General features: G+C 39.3%; 4 protein-coding genes across 5 annotated transcripts; 2 read left to right on the plus strand and 2 right to left on the minus strand.

Annotated features, from left to right (window-relative positions):
• Nucleotides 1-612: 612 nt before the first annotated feature.
• mrpl54 (mitochondrial ribosomal protein L54) lies at nucleotides 613-2,583 on the minus strand. 2 transcript variants are annotated; one of them, XM_077533642.1, is made up of 4 exons: nucleotides 2,466-2,583; nucleotides 1,254-1,303; nucleotides 1,018-1,174; nucleotides 613-858 (listed from the first exon to the last, which is right to left on the minus strand). In XM_077533642.1, exons 1-4 carry the CDS (start codon nucleotides 2,522-2,524, stop codon nucleotides 726-728), a joined length of 399 nt encoding a protein of 132 aa, XP_077389768.1. In that variant the 5' UTR covers nucleotides 2,525-2,583; the 3' UTR covers nucleotides 613-725. The 2 variants fall into 2 exon arrangements, with proteins under 2 accessions (XP_077389768.1, XP_077389769.1); XM_077533643.1 differs by lacking the exon at nucleotides 2,466-2,583 and having other exon boundaries at nucleotides 1,254-1,470.
• On the plus strand, nucleotides 1,574-3,105 carry fam32a (family with sequence similarity 32 member A). The gene is made up of 4 exons (XM_077533648.1): nucleotides 1,574-1,873; nucleotides 2,494-2,638; nucleotides 2,795-2,848; nucleotides 2,950-3,105. Exons 1-4 carry the CDS (start codon nucleotides 1,800-1,802, stop codon nucleotides 3,016-3,018), a joined length of 342 nt encoding a protein of 113 aa, XP_077389774.1. The 5' UTR covers nucleotides 1,574-1,799; the 3' UTR covers nucleotides 3,019-3,105.
• Nucleotides 3,106-3,752: 647 nt separating this feature from the next.
• fh (fumarate hydratase) lies at nucleotides 3,753-7,103 on the minus strand. The gene is made up of 2 exons (XM_077535142.1): nucleotides 6,393-7,103; nucleotides 3,753-4,838 (listed from the first exon to the last, which is right to left on the minus strand). Exons 1-2 carry the CDS (start codon nucleotides 7,024-7,026, stop codon nucleotides 3,973-3,975), a joined length of 1,500 nt encoding a protein of 499 aa, XP_077391268.1. The 5' UTR covers nucleotides 7,027-7,103; the 3' UTR covers nucleotides 3,753-3,972.
• A 426-nt stretch (nucleotides 7,104-7,529) lies between these two features.
• On the plus strand, nucleotides 7,530-15,385 carry hdgfl2 (HDGF like 2). Its single transcript, XM_077535172.1, has 16 exons — nucleotides 7,530-7,891; nucleotides 8,257-8,333; nucleotides 8,681-8,822; nucleotides 9,007-9,201; nucleotides 9,298-9,417; nucleotides 9,499-9,576; nucleotides 9,737-9,923; nucleotides 10,177-10,261; nucleotides 10,531-10,816; nucleotides 12,354-12,478; nucleotides 12,564-12,631; nucleotides 12,770-12,840; nucleotides 12,954-13,055; nucleotides 13,147-13,300; nucleotides 13,377-13,482; nucleotides 14,445-15,385. Exons 1-16 carry the CDS (start codon nucleotides 7,820-7,822, stop codon nucleotides 14,539-14,541), a joined length of 1,965 nt encoding a protein of 654 aa, XP_077391298.1. The 5' UTR covers nucleotides 7,530-7,819; the 3' UTR covers nucleotides 14,542-15,385.
• The last annotated feature ends 160 nt before the right edge of the window (nucleotides 15,386-15,545 follow it).

Below are 15,545 nucleotides of genomic sequence, written 5' to 3' on the forward strand. Positions count from 1 at the left end.
ATGAAAAATTATGAATAAAAAAAAAAATTAAAAAAAATAAACAGCCGAAGTGGGTCTTTATTACTAATTGTAAATGGCAAATGGGACAAAAAAAAAATATTCAAGAAGAAATGATTTGGAAAATTTAAAATGAATTAATACAATTGAAAAGGGAGTTTTGTTTTTCTTTTTTGCTTTTAAAACAGTTTGATAGTTAAATTAATAATTTCATCAAAACTTATCATTATTCCCTTTGAAAAGACTCACTTTAGCTCTTGTATTGGATGCCATCAGACTGCCTGTGTGTACCTAATGAACTGTCCGGTCTCTCAGTCAGAGCTGGTCTCTGCTGGGCGTGGACGCTTTTTTTTTTTTTTTTCCTTCCCCCAACCCCCTCCCATGTCACTCAGTTTTTCCCATTAAAAAAAAGACACACACTCGTTTTGTTTGATGATTTATGTTTTGTTTGCCACTATAGTAAAATAAAAATATTAACAGAAATTCCATGAATTAAAAAAAAATAAAATCTAAAAATGTGTCCATTTCAGTTTTTTCTTCTACAAGGGTAAACTAGAAATGATAAAATATAATGCTACTAAATTTAGACTGCGCCACAAAATAGAATGCAGAACAAATGATGAAAGCATATTTTTAATGAGGGAGTTTAGAAAAGAAATATGTACACTAAAGTCATTCAACGCAAGGGCCATGCTTGAAACAACCTTGATCCATCCATTTGTTCTGGTCTAAAACTTCTTCCCTTTCTGCAACCTGTTGTGACGCCAAATGTTTTCCTTTCGGACGCGCCTCCAGTACTCCCAGCTGTCCTCCTCCAGCTCGTTAAGTTTGTACGGCGCCCCCAGGTTTAACTGAAAGAGCCTGAAAAGCAATGAGCCACATGCTGCTTCATCAAAACATCAGGATTTTCTTTGTGGCCAAATGCATCTGACAAAATGCCGTTATTTGCAGCTGTATTTGTATCATTACCCGATAATACTAATTTGCACCAAAATAAAAGGAATATAAAAACGTTCTCACCATTCTGGATATTCCTCCACTGGTTTGAGTTTGGGGTCTTCGCCTTCTTTGTAGAAGTTTACCCCCACTGCATACGTCGTCAGTCTGACTGGGTCTTTACACACCTCTGGTCCTTTCAACTCCTCTTTAACCATCCCCTTTCCTTTACCTTTAACGGCTGCAGGAGCGTCAATGTTATTAAAAACACAGAGCCATTGAACGAAAATGCACCTTTACTGAAAAGCTACTTTACTCACCCACTTTTTTCGCATATCCACACGCTTGTAACTTGTTTAACGGGTTATTCCTGCGGAGAGTTATAAGTGACGTATTGTTTGTGATATGTTTTAACAATGCGATGCTAAATAAACTGTGGCCTGACATTCTTTTACAATATGTTGCTACGACAGGCGACGTTAGCGTACCATGCTACAATTTGACATTCAGTCTTCTACTTCCGGACAATCGACCACCGAGTTGTGACACTTCTGAAACTACACTGCCGCCTGTGGACGACAAGGCGCAGTACATGCTTTTTTTTAACTTCCGTGTTTTTTCCTAAGTGGCTTTATTTCGGGATCGTCTTCGTGATATCCGTATCGAAGCAATAATGTACTAACAGAAATGTTTCCAAACATTTTTTTTTAATTGTAGGAAAATCAGATACGACAGACTACACGTATCCTATCCTCCACCTATCCTCCGTGTACAGGATAAGTGGCGCTACGCAGCTATAGCACTGTGCCACACCATTAATACCAAAGTAGAAGAAGAAGCAACAACACAACAGTTCTCAGTAAAACATGTCGGAGTATGAAGGCGTCCAGAAAAGTGCCCTAAAAATAAAGGGTGCTGGAAGCATTTCTTCTGGGAAAAAGTAAGTAAAGCACACAGATTATTTACTCAACCAGCATTTTAACGTATGCCGGGTAGAGCTGGTGAATTTATTGGCTTTTAGTTCACGTCGCTGTCGTTCGAACGTTAGCTTTCGTGCTAACAATAATCCAACTTGCTGTCATATTTTCCTTGTTATGTTCACTCTAAACTGTACATTGTAAACACCACAACTGCTCGGGATACTATTGAACGAAAAAACATGGGAGCCTTCATCAATGTCTTCGCTGCACCATAACAGCGCCAGTTTTAGCATATTAGCATATTACACAACACGGGTTTAATGTAATGAGAGTCATTAGTGAAGAACTGCACTGCTTCCTACGGACTGCTGTCTGTAGATGACACTACAGTTTGTACAATATGTATTATACCTTTTAACATAGGCTATTTTTATACAGTATTTGATTACATTTAGAATGGTTATCAAATTAACACGTCGGAGAGATAATTATTCTAAACCTGTCTTTATCACACATTTCCCCCAACGGTATTCCCACAAAAAAAGGAGCTTTTACCGTTTGCATGTGGTACTAAATAAATACCATCTTGTACAGTCTGAATCAGAACCTTACGTCCAAGAACTGATGACCTTTGTTCCAGGAAGAAGAAGAAGGACAAGGAGAGCAAGCATCGCATGGAGCAGGTGGCCACCAGTCAAAACGATGAGGAGGTGAACGCCAAACGGGCGTACATGGACAAAAGGACGCCCGCACAAATCGCCTTTGACAAGATGCAAGAAAAGAGGGTATGCTATTTTTTTCACAAAAATTTGGAAAGAATTACTTCTTTGTTGAATACAAAATAATTTCAAATGACTATTTTTATTAAACATTTGAAAAAAGTTTGACCTGTAAAATATTAAAATTGTCCCTCATAAATGATTTGAGTTCTTTCCCGACAGCAAATGGAAAGAATTTTGAACAAAGCCTCCAAGACACACAAACATCGAGTGGAGGTACATTCTTCAGCACACATCCAAATTTTTGAATTGCATTTATTTTGATGAGAATCCATCATAGAGTAAAATAATTAAACTTTTCTTTTTTCTTTTTGCAGGACTTCAATCGCCACCTGGACAACCTGACAGAACATTACGATATTCCTAAAGTCAGCTGGACCAAATAAATGGACAGAAATTTTCCATATTTGTTTTTCGAAGGTTATGACAGTTTTATGTATTTACAATTAAAGTTGCGTATCATGATCACATGATCTTATTTCCTGTGCAAGTCACTAGTGTCTCGTGCTTGGAGAGTAATGAGAAACATGTGATGGTCTTTCTTTGGAATTTCATATGCATCATAGTGGAAATTATTCAGGAATTAGGATATTTTATTTTTTCTTGTGTATAAAGAAACTTTTTCCTTTTAAAATACACTATTTTCTTTAAAAATCTTGTCTTGGGGGGATGAGACGGCAGAGAATTTTTTTTTCTTCTCCAAAACATTTTTCCCCAAATGTGATTTAACCACACCAAAAAGAAAAAAGAAAGAAAAAAAAAAATACCTGTTCTCTTAATTTATTTTTTATGGGGAAAATAAGTTTTCTCCCATATTTTTCTCCAAAAACGTTTCACATAAATATGTTCAGCTTTCTTGATAAATTATTTTTCTCCAAGAAATATAAAATAGATTAAAAAAAAATCTTATGTTGAAGTACAATTTATCCCAAAATCTAACCTTAACCTCGGACAAAAAATTTCTTGTGAATTTTTATTATTGTTTTTCCCCCCAGAGAAAAAACACATTTACCGCTCCCAAAATAAAGCTTTGTGGAAGTCCCCCCCCCCCCCCCCCCTTCAAAAAAGCAACTTTTTCAGTTATGTCTGGTGTTTTAAATAAAAATGTGAAACGTGTGCATCAATATATATATAATTTTTATTTCGTATCATACATGGTGTCAACCACAGCCCATTTGGAAACAATTAGCATGGCACATGATATAAAAATCCAATCCAACTGTACTGGCACAACCATTATGTGTGCTGCAACATTCAACCTCCCCTCAATCCAGTCACGTCGGCACTCTCATGATTCCCCGTGTATTAAATTAAGCGTCCTCGATGAACTTTGAGCCGGTTCACTTGGGTCCCAGCATCTCACTGGGCTTGACCCAGCGGTCGAACTCCTCCTCGGTGAGGTATCCCAGCTCGACGGCCACCGCTTTGAGCGTGGAGCCCTTCTTGTGCGCCGTCTTGGCGATGGTGGCCGCCTTGTCGTAGCCGATGTGCGGGTTGAGCGCCGTCACCAGCATGAGCGACTCGCTCATCAGCTTTTCGATCCTCTCCGTGTTGGCCCGGATGCCCGACACGCAGTTGGCGCTGAAGGAGACGGCGGCGTCGCCCAGCAGGCGCGCCGAGTTGAGCACATTCTTGGCCATCATGGGCTTGAAGACGTTGAGCTCGAAGTGGCCGTTGCTGCCGCCCACCGTCACCGCCACGTGGTTGCCCATCACCTGGGCGGCCACCATGGTCATGGCCTCGCACTGCGTGGGGTTGACCTTGCCGGGCATGATGCTGCTGCCCGGCTCGTTCTCGGGCAGGATGAGCTCGCCCAGGCCCGAGCGCGGGCCCGAGCCCAGGAAGCGCACGTCGTTGGCGATCTTCATCATGCTCACCGCCAACGTGTTGAGGGCGCCGCTCAGCTCCACCAGGGCGTCGTGCGCCGCCAGCGCTTCGAACTTGTTGGGCGCCGTCACGAAGGGCAGCCCGGTGAGGGACGACACGGTGGACGCCACCTTCTCGGCGAAGCCCACGCGCGTGTTGAGGCCCGTGCCCACGGCCGTGCCGCCAGCCGCCAGCTCGTACACGCGCGGCATGGCCGCCTTCACCCGCTCCAAGCTGTACTTGACCTGCTGCACGTACCCGCTGAACTCCTGGCCCAGCGACAGCGGCACCGCGTCCTGCGTGTGCGTACGGCCGATCTTGATAATGTCCTTGAACTCCTCTGCCTTGGGAAGTGGAAAAAAACAAAACATGCAAGATTTAGGTTGAAGTTTTATATAGATAAAGTTGTGGGGATAATTGGTATTGAGGACCAAAACTGCCAAAATTCAAAACAAATAAATGACTAAATAAATAAATGAATGACTAAAAGTGAAAATAAAAGCGGATACAAAAAATATAATGCAAAAATTATATCCAAAATAATAAATATAAAAATTTGTATAATTTATATATATATATATATATATATATATATATATATATTAGGGGTGTTAAAAAATCGATTCGGCGATATATCGCGATACTACATCGCGCGATTCTCGAATCGATTCAATAATAGGCAAAATCGATTTTTTTTTTTTTTTTTTTTTTTAGGATTCACACCTTAAGCATGGAAGAATGTTATATGAACGGAACATTAAGCCTTAATATTTTATTTCAATGCTGTTCAAACATGAAACAAATTACAACCTCTATAAGACTGAAATTTCAGATAAATAAATAATACATTTTCCTATAAATCTTACACTCTACAAGCTTACTGATTAGTATTTTCTAAATTTGAATGAAAAAAAATCGCAACAATCGACTTATAAATTCGTATCGGGATTAATCGGTATCGAATCGAATCGTGACCTGTGAATCGTGATACGAATCGAATCGTCAGGTACTAGGCAATTCACACCCCTAATATATATATATATATATATATATATATATATATATATATATATATATATATATAGTCGTTTTTAATATTGAGAACCTATATAATTTTTACTTCCGCACTCCGCAAAACAAGACAACTTCTAGTGCAGGTTATTTGGCCTATTTGGGTGTGTGCGTGTTATTTTTGTATCTTAATCAAAGTTATTAGCCACGTAACACTAATACTGTAAAAATAAATTCGGTCAATTGTTTAAAAACATTTGAGATTTTTAAAAAGACACATAATAGCAATGACCTGAAACGAATGTAAACTTAAATAATGAAATTGATCAAGGTTAAAATGTGAAATGTATCACATTATAACATAGATACTCTAGTTTTTCTGGTTTTGCACGGTTATACTGTGCTGCTGTCGTCATTATTCAACTTCGGACTAGATAAATACACAGTAAGCTATTCTTATTGTCTGTGTCGTAAGTGTTGACAAACGGGATTGGTTTGAGTGTTTACTCTTGTTTTGAGATATGTTGCCTTTTAGACTACAGCATTTCTAGGTCACCAATGTATTAGTTTTCTTTGTAAAGAGACTCAAAGCAAGGCTTAAGCAATGCTCTTTTTGTGACACAACTCATTCACTGCCAGTCCAGTAAAAAGAAATGGATTTTTGACGTGGATAGCCGTCAGTGGCAGTGAATGAGTTTTAAGAGGATCACACTGTTTGCGCTCGTATGGCATTGTTTTGGTAGTTTTCCGTCAACTGCTCTTTGATTTTGAATATATTTTCTTCTGTTTGTTCGCCTGCCTTGTACCCAAAAGTCAAGGCAACTGTATAGTGTATAAAACTTTTTTAATGTAAAAATGAAAAATGATATATTTGTTTAAATACGTGCCTTGGCTGCCAGTGCGTCGTGCAAAGTCTGCAGGCCCGGAATAAGAACCTGGTGGACCTCCGTGGCAGCGGCGATGTGCATGGCCGTGGGGAAGGTATCGTTGGAGCTTTGGCTCTTGTTGACGTGGTCGTTAGGGTGGACCGGATCCTTGGAGCCCAGTTGCCCTCCCATGATCTCAATGGCTCGGTTGCTGATCACCTCGTTGACGTTCATGTTGGTTTGGGTTCCGGAGCCGGTCTGCCACACCACCAGAGGGAAATGATCATCCAGCTTCCCGGCCGCCACCTCGTCCGCCGCCTGGCAAATGGCGTCTGCGATTTTGGGGTCCAAACCGTAGTCTTTATTGACCTGCGCCGCCGCTTTCTTCAAAATTCCGAAGGCGTGGATGAGCTGCAGAGGCATTCGCTCGGATGGTCCCCCTATCTTGAAGTTCATGGTGGATCTGACCGTCTGGGCACCGTAGTACTTGTCCGCCGGGACCTTGAGCTCACCGAACGTGTCCCGCTCGATCCTGAAGTCCGAGCTGGCCATCCTGCACGGGTTTATGAGGAAGTTACAGTCGGCGCGGACACTCGGCAAAGTCCGCAAGTTGCACTTTAGCTGCTGGACACGACGAAAAGAGCGAAACATGGCTGCACATTAGAGGTGAACACGGAGGAGGACACGATCGCGACGCTGTCTTTCGCTTGGGGCACTGCCATTGGGCAAAAGGGAACGCGAGCCAGCGACAGCCAATCGGGAAGCAGTGAGGGCGTCGTTTCCGGAATGGTGGCCAATCAGAGGTTGAGATCCGAAATAAGTGGTGAAGCTGTTTATAATAGGGAACGATTGTATCCGGTTCAACGCGAAACCGAAACATCATTTAAACAATAAACGTCCGTTGTGTTCGGATATTTTAAACACTTTTTGTATGTTGTATTGATTATCTATCTATCTATCTATCTATCTATCTATCTATCTATCTATCTATCTATCTATCTATCTAAAATGCATTATTTTTCACAAATAACTTTTTTCCTATGGAAAATGTAAAAAATATATTTAAAAAAAATGTACTTCACAAGCACACAATGATTGATTTGAAGAAATATATACGTCGTTTTCATAACAATGTCTTTCCTAAAGCTTTTTCCTCAAAAAGATATTTTGAAATTAAAAATATGGATTTACTTTCCAAACAGGAGGTCTTTTATTCTGGAGGCCTGAGCAGAATCGCGGAAGAAGTCGCGGTGGTTGTCTGGGGCCTGGGATTTGATGTTCTCGCGGTAACGCTTAGCTTCGTACACCATTAGCTTCCCTTAGCTAACGCTGTCGTTTCAGCTTTACGTGTCGACCTGGCCACCGCGAACCGTGAGAGACACGCCGAAGGCCGAGCGGCTTGTATTCCTACTTTTGTTACCAGGCCGCCGAGGGAAGTGGGACCATGCCGCACAACTTCCAGCCCGGAGACCTGGTCTTCGCTAAAATGAAGGGCTACCCCCATTGGCCGGCCAGGGTAAGCAAGCTAACAGCGGCTGCAGGAGGAGGAGACGGAGGAGGAGGGGAAGCAAGCGAAGACATCCTTGCAACCGTGCGACATGGACACATACAATATCACCATTATGTGGCTTAACATTTTTCCATTTGGCCGCTTTGTGTGCATGCACGCCTGATAGAAGAAGCCCGTTTTGCATGCATTGATATCTGCCTCGTCTTCATACATTACAAGCGAAGCTATCGTTATTTTCTTTCGGACTGGCTCGTGACGTTTCTTGCACAAACTACACAAGTTTTCGATTACACTCCTCGTCACCTCAACGTCAAAATGATTGACACCAGCTGCAGTGAACGAGCCACTGAAATTTTCATTTTATTCCTTAGATTGAAGATGTGGCTGATGGTGCAGTGAAGCCTCCACCTAATAAAATTCCAATTTTCTTCTTTGGGACTCATGAAACGTAAGTACACCACTGTTTTACAGAAAACACTTAGAAGTCTGTCGTATTGATATTAGCTAACTATATCTTTCATTATTGTGTACTGTAAATAAATAAATAAAGGTATGAATGGATGCATGTTTTTTTTAGGTAGCATTATAAACAATAAAATAATGAGAACAAAAATGAGGAAAAGTTGGTGAATTACAACGCTGCGTGGAATACTGTATTTTCTTATCATTGCAATTAATTAATGATTACACTCTGAGGAACAAAAATAAATAAATCCTTTGATTACCACCCTTGATTTTTATAGAGTAAATTGCTTTTAATTTAGTCTTTGTATTTTGTACATTGTCGTTGTGTAGTGCGTTTCTGGCAGCCAAGGACCTCTTTGCCTATGAAAAGTACAGCGATCGCTATGGAAAGCCCAACAAAAGGAAAGGCTTCAATGAAGGCTTATGGGAGATCCAGAACAATCCACATGCCTCCTACAGTGCTCCACCTGTAGTAAGTTGCCCCTCTGCAGACTGTACACTATATAATGACCAAGTATTGTAGTGAATGTCAAAAAACAAAAACAAAATAAAAACATATTGGTGAATTTGTAGTGAGCGGTGAAAAACGGTCAGGTTGACTACGGTTGTATTTTAGGTTTTATAACGTTGCCGTCTTGTGTTAATTTTGTCCTTAGCCCGCCAGCTCATCCGACAGCGAGGGCAACAATGCCGGCGGAGGAAGTGACGAAGATGAGGACGAAGATGAAGAAGCACCCGTGCCCAGAAAGGCGGAGTCGGCAAGCGAGGTGGATTCCGATTCCGCCAGTGAAGTTCGAGGAAGGGGACGAGGAGGAGGAGGAGGGGTGAAGAGGAAGCCGCCGGCATCTAAGGTACGTTTTGTTTTATAGCCTTCTGTGTTCTCCCAACTTTAAATACATTAAATTCATTTATTTGCAATTGTTCGTTGTGTCGGTGTCCTCTCTTAGCGCCCGCCTCCCCCGAAAAAAACTCGCCGCTCATCCAGCGACAGAGATGAGGAAAGCGGATCCCCGTCAGAATCAGAAGCCACCCCTTCGGAGTCGGAGTCTGGCAAGAACAGCGACCAGGTCAGTAGAAATAAACATACCCAAAGTGAAAGACAAAAAAAAAATACAAAATGGCGTATTACTGTGTTTCATGTTTTACAGGACTTTACTCCAGAGAAGAAAGCAGTTGGGCGAGGTGGAAAGAAAGCAGCCACAGCAGCAGGCAGAGGGAAGAAAAAAGTACATCATTACTTTTTTTTTTCACTTTTTCAACAGCATTTTTCATCTATCAGAGATAAACCATCTAGAATGTTTAAAAAAAAACAAAAAAAAAAACTCTTGTTTTTCTAAAAATTATAAACCCAGAGCCAAATTAAGACCATTTTCTTGGCTTGTGCAGAAAGACTCATCCAACTCGGATTCAAACTCAGAATCGGGATCTGAGAAGAAAGCGGCGGACAGCGACTCCGAGGATGAAAAACCCCGACCGGCTGTGTCCGGTTCCGACTCTGAGTCCGGCTCCAAGTCGGACTCGGAATCTGACCCGCCTCCGCGGAAGGCTCCGCCGGCGCGCAAAAAAGCTGCAGGCAAGTTTGAAAGATTGATTCTAGTCTTTTTTTTTTTTTTTATTTGTATTAAGATTAAATAAATATATTTAAATAATCTTAATACTTAAATTATTTAAATGTTATTTTATTATTAAATTTAATTTATTATATATTGATATCAATATAATATAATTATATATTTTATTTATTATTATTTAATAATAAAATTATTTTAATTTAAATAATATTTAATATTACATTTTAACCTTATTTCCTGTGTTCTCATCTACAGATAAACCTGCGCCAAAGCCTCGTGCACGGAAACCCAAAGCTCCGCCTCCAAAGCGAGCAGCGTCGTCGTCATCAGACAGCGACAGGTCAGGCTACTTTCATGAACAGACGATAAGCTACTTAGAAACAAGTTACATTCCAGAAGGTTGTATCTTTATTGGCATCTTGCTTGTCTGCAAGCTTCTTAAAAAAAAACGTTTTTGCCGACGCCAAATTGGATATGCAGGAAAAATCCTGAAACAGTTGCAGTCCGTTCATATTCCCGAACATTCGGAACGTCGATATCCGTAAATAGGGTAGCGCCTTCATACGCCTCAGCTCGTTCTAAGCAGCGTCGGGGCCCCTGTGTCGACAGCGACAGCTCGCCGGACCGTATCAGCGAGTGGAAGAAGCGAGACGAGGAGCGGCGGCGGGAGCTGGAGGAGCGGCGGAAAAAGGAGGAGGCGGAGGAGCTTCGGCGGCTACGCGAGCGCGAAAAGGAGGAGGAGGAGAAGCGGAAAAGAGAGAAGGAGATGAAAAAGGAGAGCAGCAGCAGCAGCTCGGACGAAGGCGTCGACGATCACCCGCTCAAGAGGTCCAAGAAACCCCCTCCGCCCCCGATCCCGGCGCCATCTGATTCGGACTCTTCGCCGTCCGCCGAGGTAACGGGAACTTGATTCTTAGGGCGCATTTTGTCCAATCCACTAATCACAATAGCAACAAAAAAAAACATTTGTTGTCGTGAGTTAAAAGTAGTGCTGTCACTTTTGAATATTTTTAGAATCGATTAATTTTGACAGCTCTACAGCAGTTCAATTATCCTGTTTGTTTCTAAAGTGAACACTTCTTTTGTTCAGTTATTTTCAGTTTCCTGCCCTAAAATGACTGGAACACTCTAAAACAAAAAATATAATTCCTCTCAATTAGGGATAGAGCGATTATCGGCTGGGCCGATTATTGGTGCCGATATTCAGCATTTTGAGAAATATCGGCATCGGCCATTTTGAAGAATCATATGGCCGATAATAGATCCTTTTTTATTTTTTTTTATTTTTTTTTAAGTGTTAACTTCAGGGAACTAATTTAAATGTAAATTAAAAAAAATAAAAATTATTTTCATTTTTGTCGACCCTGGGAACTCTCTGCACCTTCTGTTTTTGATTGAAATTAAAACTAAGATAAGTAAAAATTTAATACTTTGGATATTTTGACATTTTTGAAGACTTATTTTTTGTAGAAAATAATTGTTTGTTTTTATTTAACTTTTGAAAACATGCTACTGCGCCTGGGAGATCCCAGAACTTGTGTATTGACTAAGATTTTTTGAAAAAAAAAAAATACTTAAAAATATTTTACTAACCCTAAAAGTTGCTCAATAAACATGTGCTTTAAAATAAAATAAAAAATAAAATAAAAAAGATAAGAGCTCGAGTTTGTATTTTTTCCAAATTTTGATGTCCCTTTTTAGTGAAAATGAATATCGGCTCCAAATATCGGTTATCGGCATCCTTCACTACTAATAATTGGTATCGGTATCGGGCCCAAAAAAACCTTATCGGTCTATCTCTAGTCTCAATATCATTGTTTAAAAAAGTTAGTGAGGAATACTGTATGCAATCGCTGCACTTGTTTTTGGCTGCTATGAACCGTTTATTATTGTATTTGCCTAGGGCCTCTCAATTATGAAGAAAATATTCATCACAATTTTTTTTTAGTAATTGAAATCATGATTAGGACGATTATTTATTTTTTGTTACAAAACCAGAAAATGTTCAAACGTAAAAAAAAAATAATAAATAAATATTAAGACAAATAAAATTATTTGAAACACTATAATTATGCAAGGTCCATTTGGATGAAATTTATTGCATTGGTTATTTTAAAATGGAAAAAGAATGGTGCAAATGTATAAATTTAAACAACTCAAAATTAGTATTAATACCGGTAATCTTTTTCACGATTGTGATTTATCACGATTTTGTAATTGTGAAGTATAAAAATTGAAAATGTAACTGAATTTTGATTAATTGCACAGCCCTATATTTGCCTTTTATTTTGCTGTTTTACTCTTCTCAGAATCTGTTCTCAATTCCATTACCTTGATAAATAAATCAATATTTCAGAAATGCTAGAAATAATCCAGTCATCCTGGGGAAAAAAATCATTCATTTTCAAAAATTGTTTGGTATGTGTCAAAAGGTGAAGAAACCAGCCAAGAAGTCGGACAACCAAAACAAAGGCCGACTAAAGAAGGCAAAGGAGAGAAAGGAGAAGGAGCTGAAAGAGAAGAAGGCCAAACGGTCTGAGGAGAAGTCCAGAGCCAGGTGAGCTCACATTTGATATAACTTGCATGCATCGAACATGAATGAATCAATGAATGAATGAGTGAATGTGTTTTCTCTCCTGTAGATCCAAGCCTGAAAAACCGAGACACAAACCAGAGAGGCCGCCACAGAAGAAAATAGAAAAGAAAAAGGGTAAGGATGTCTCTTACTGAATTGCAACGAGACAGAACATGGTTGAGGAAGTTTCCCGACGCTTTAGTTTCACTTTAGAATTGTGGAATTGGAAATAAATATATACTGCAAATGCTTGTTCTGTGCATCCCATGGCAGAACCGTCACCAGAGGAAAAACTTCAGAAACTCCACACAGACATTAAGTTTGCGCTCAAAGTGGACAACCCCGTAAGTGGCCTCGCAGTAACACATCTCGATTCATTATCGAAGTATTTTATTCATATAGCCGAGCCCAACTCAAATTTGTCACATGAACGAACGTGCAATTGTGTACCATGCAGGACATCGAGCGGTGTCTACAAGCCTTGGAAGAGCTGGAAGCTGTGCCCGTCACGAGCCAGATCCTCCACAAGAACGCCGACGTCATCGCCACGCTTAAAAAGGTGCGCCACCTCCTCCTCCTCCTCCTCCTCCTCCGCCTGCAATAGAAATTCAGCTACGGGGATTCTCCAATGTCTTTATGCCCCCATGCAGATTCGGCGGTATAAGGCCAGCTCGGCCGTCATGGAGAAGGCCAGCGAGGTGTACAACAAGTTAAAACTTCGCTTTGTGGGCAAAACAGAAACGGCAGCTAAACCGAAAACTGACAAGGAAGGAGAAGACAATGCCAAGGAGACACAAGACACAGGTTAAAAAAAACAAACAAAAAAAAATCATTACATTTCAGAGCACGTGATCAAAGAGCTTTCAATGTCTATCGCCAGACTCCACTGCTGTGAACGGAGAATCGCAAGAGAAAAAAGACGAGGATGGAGAGGAAAAAACAGCCGAGGTTCAGGGCAACGACCACGATAATTCAAGTCCAATTAGGTGAATGTCATGTGCTTGTTTGTTGTTTTTATTTACAGTATTTGTCATTGCCATGTAGGTCAATTATCTTATAATCCAGATGATGGCGTAGGAAGCAGCAGGTGTGAGGAATTCTTGGGAATGCTTGAGTCAAAAAGGGAAAAAAATGTAACATCATGGAAATAAAAAATAGGATTAAAAAAATATGAAAATATTTTTTTCTTGAAAAAGTATGGCTTTTTTCCTCCTACGATTTTTACTTTATGCAATATATAATAGAATATTGAATGACTGTTTTTTTTTAATTGAAAAAAATATTTTTCCCACACATAGGAGTACTACTAATGTATTGGAAAATACTAGTTAATTATTGTAAAATAACATTGTAGGATTACTACTTTTTTTTTTCCTTGGAAAAATGTGATGTTGTTTTTGTAAGAAATACTTTTGGGGTAAAAAAACAAAAACTTCATTGTCATAACATTTCTATTTTTTTTTTCCTTTGAAAAATACAACTATTCTTGTAAGATTACAATTTTCTGACAAAATACGACTTAACGCTCAAGATTACTACTTTTTTTTTTTTTTTAAATTGGGGAAAATACCACTTTATTTTCACTTAGAAAACTTGTTTTCCCTGCAAAAATGCTACTTTTTGTCATAAGATTGGTACTTTTTTTTTTTTTTTTTTTTTAGGAAAAAAAAACGCAACAAAAATATGACTACTACTAAAAAATACAACTGTTCTTCGAAGATTAATCCCTTTTTCTTCTTGGAAAAATATGCACATTTTTGCATTATTACTACCTTTTCATGGAGGTTTTTTGTTTTTTTTTAAGATTACTACTTAAAATCCTTTAACGTTAAGTAAAGTTGCACTAATGTAACCGGCAAATCAAATTTGGAGTGAAAAATGTGTCCCATTTAATCATTGAAACCAAACTGAAAAATTGCAATAATGATTATTTATACTTTCTGCACAGGCGAAGCCCAGACAGCCCGGAGCAGACGGATGAATACACCCGAGCAAACAACAATAACATTTCTGCCGAGATGGAAGCATCTCCTGCTGAAAGTTAAACAAAAGATGCCCTCCAAACAACCACTGCAGTGGACCAAGTGCAAAAGACGGACGACAGAGAGGAGCCATCAACACTGCGCCACGATCACCACCACCTGCTATATGTTATTGTCCATGCTACGGACATTTTCAACTGTTCACACTATGGGTAGATACTTTTTTTTTTTTTTGTCCATTTTGTCAGCGCAGAAATGAAATATTACTATTGTGATAGTTTGTGCTGGACGTCACATGAGTTGCACAAATGTCATCTCTTACATGACTGGGTTCTGTTTTTGTTTTTAACTCTGTCATATTGTACACATATAGATTTAATATGTGCACTTGAGAACTCAATCTGGCCTGATGAGTAAGAATTTTGAACCTTGGTAAATTTTTCACTTAGATCCTGGATATCTGTCAGCTTCCTCCCGTATTATTTTTTTTAATAATATATATAAATGCTACAAAACATCACAAAGAGCACCTCTTGTTTGTATTTGACATATTGAGAGTGGTGAATTTGTCTTAAGTTTGTGTTTTTTATGTGTAAGCCAATTAAACGAGTTAACAGGTCCACTGACTTTTTATAGCTTTGTTTTCACATATTTGCTTTAAAAAAAAAAAAAAAAAAATCTGTGGCATTACACGCTTGCATTGTCTCGCTGTAATTTTTGCTTATGATAAACCTGCGTGTTGATGTCATAATTGCCCTCCAAAAAGTGTGGAGCGTTCATGTAGCTACAGACTTAAATGAAATCCCACAATAATAAACAGTACAAACGGCAGGTGCTGTATGTTAGCATTTTTATCCTTCCCTTAATTGAGACTTTAATAAAAAGCCTCTGCATGGTTTTGAGCTTACGAGCAATCATTTGTGTGAATTTGCATGTCACCGAGGACATTTTGTTTCATAATATAGTTATAAAAGATGACTACATGTACATTTAGCATTTTCTAATTGGTTAATTCTAAATGTATGAATAATAAATAATAAAGAATACAATAAATCTGAAAAATTATA

Source organism: Festucalex cinctus, chromosome 10 (assembly GCF_051991245.1).
Source record: "Festucalex cinctus isolate MCC-2025b chromosome 10, RoL_Fcin_1.0, whole genome shotgun sequence".
NCBI classification, from domain to species: domain Eukaryota; kingdom Metazoa; phylum Chordata; class Actinopteri; order Syngnathiformes; family Syngnathidae; genus Festucalex; species Festucalex cinctus.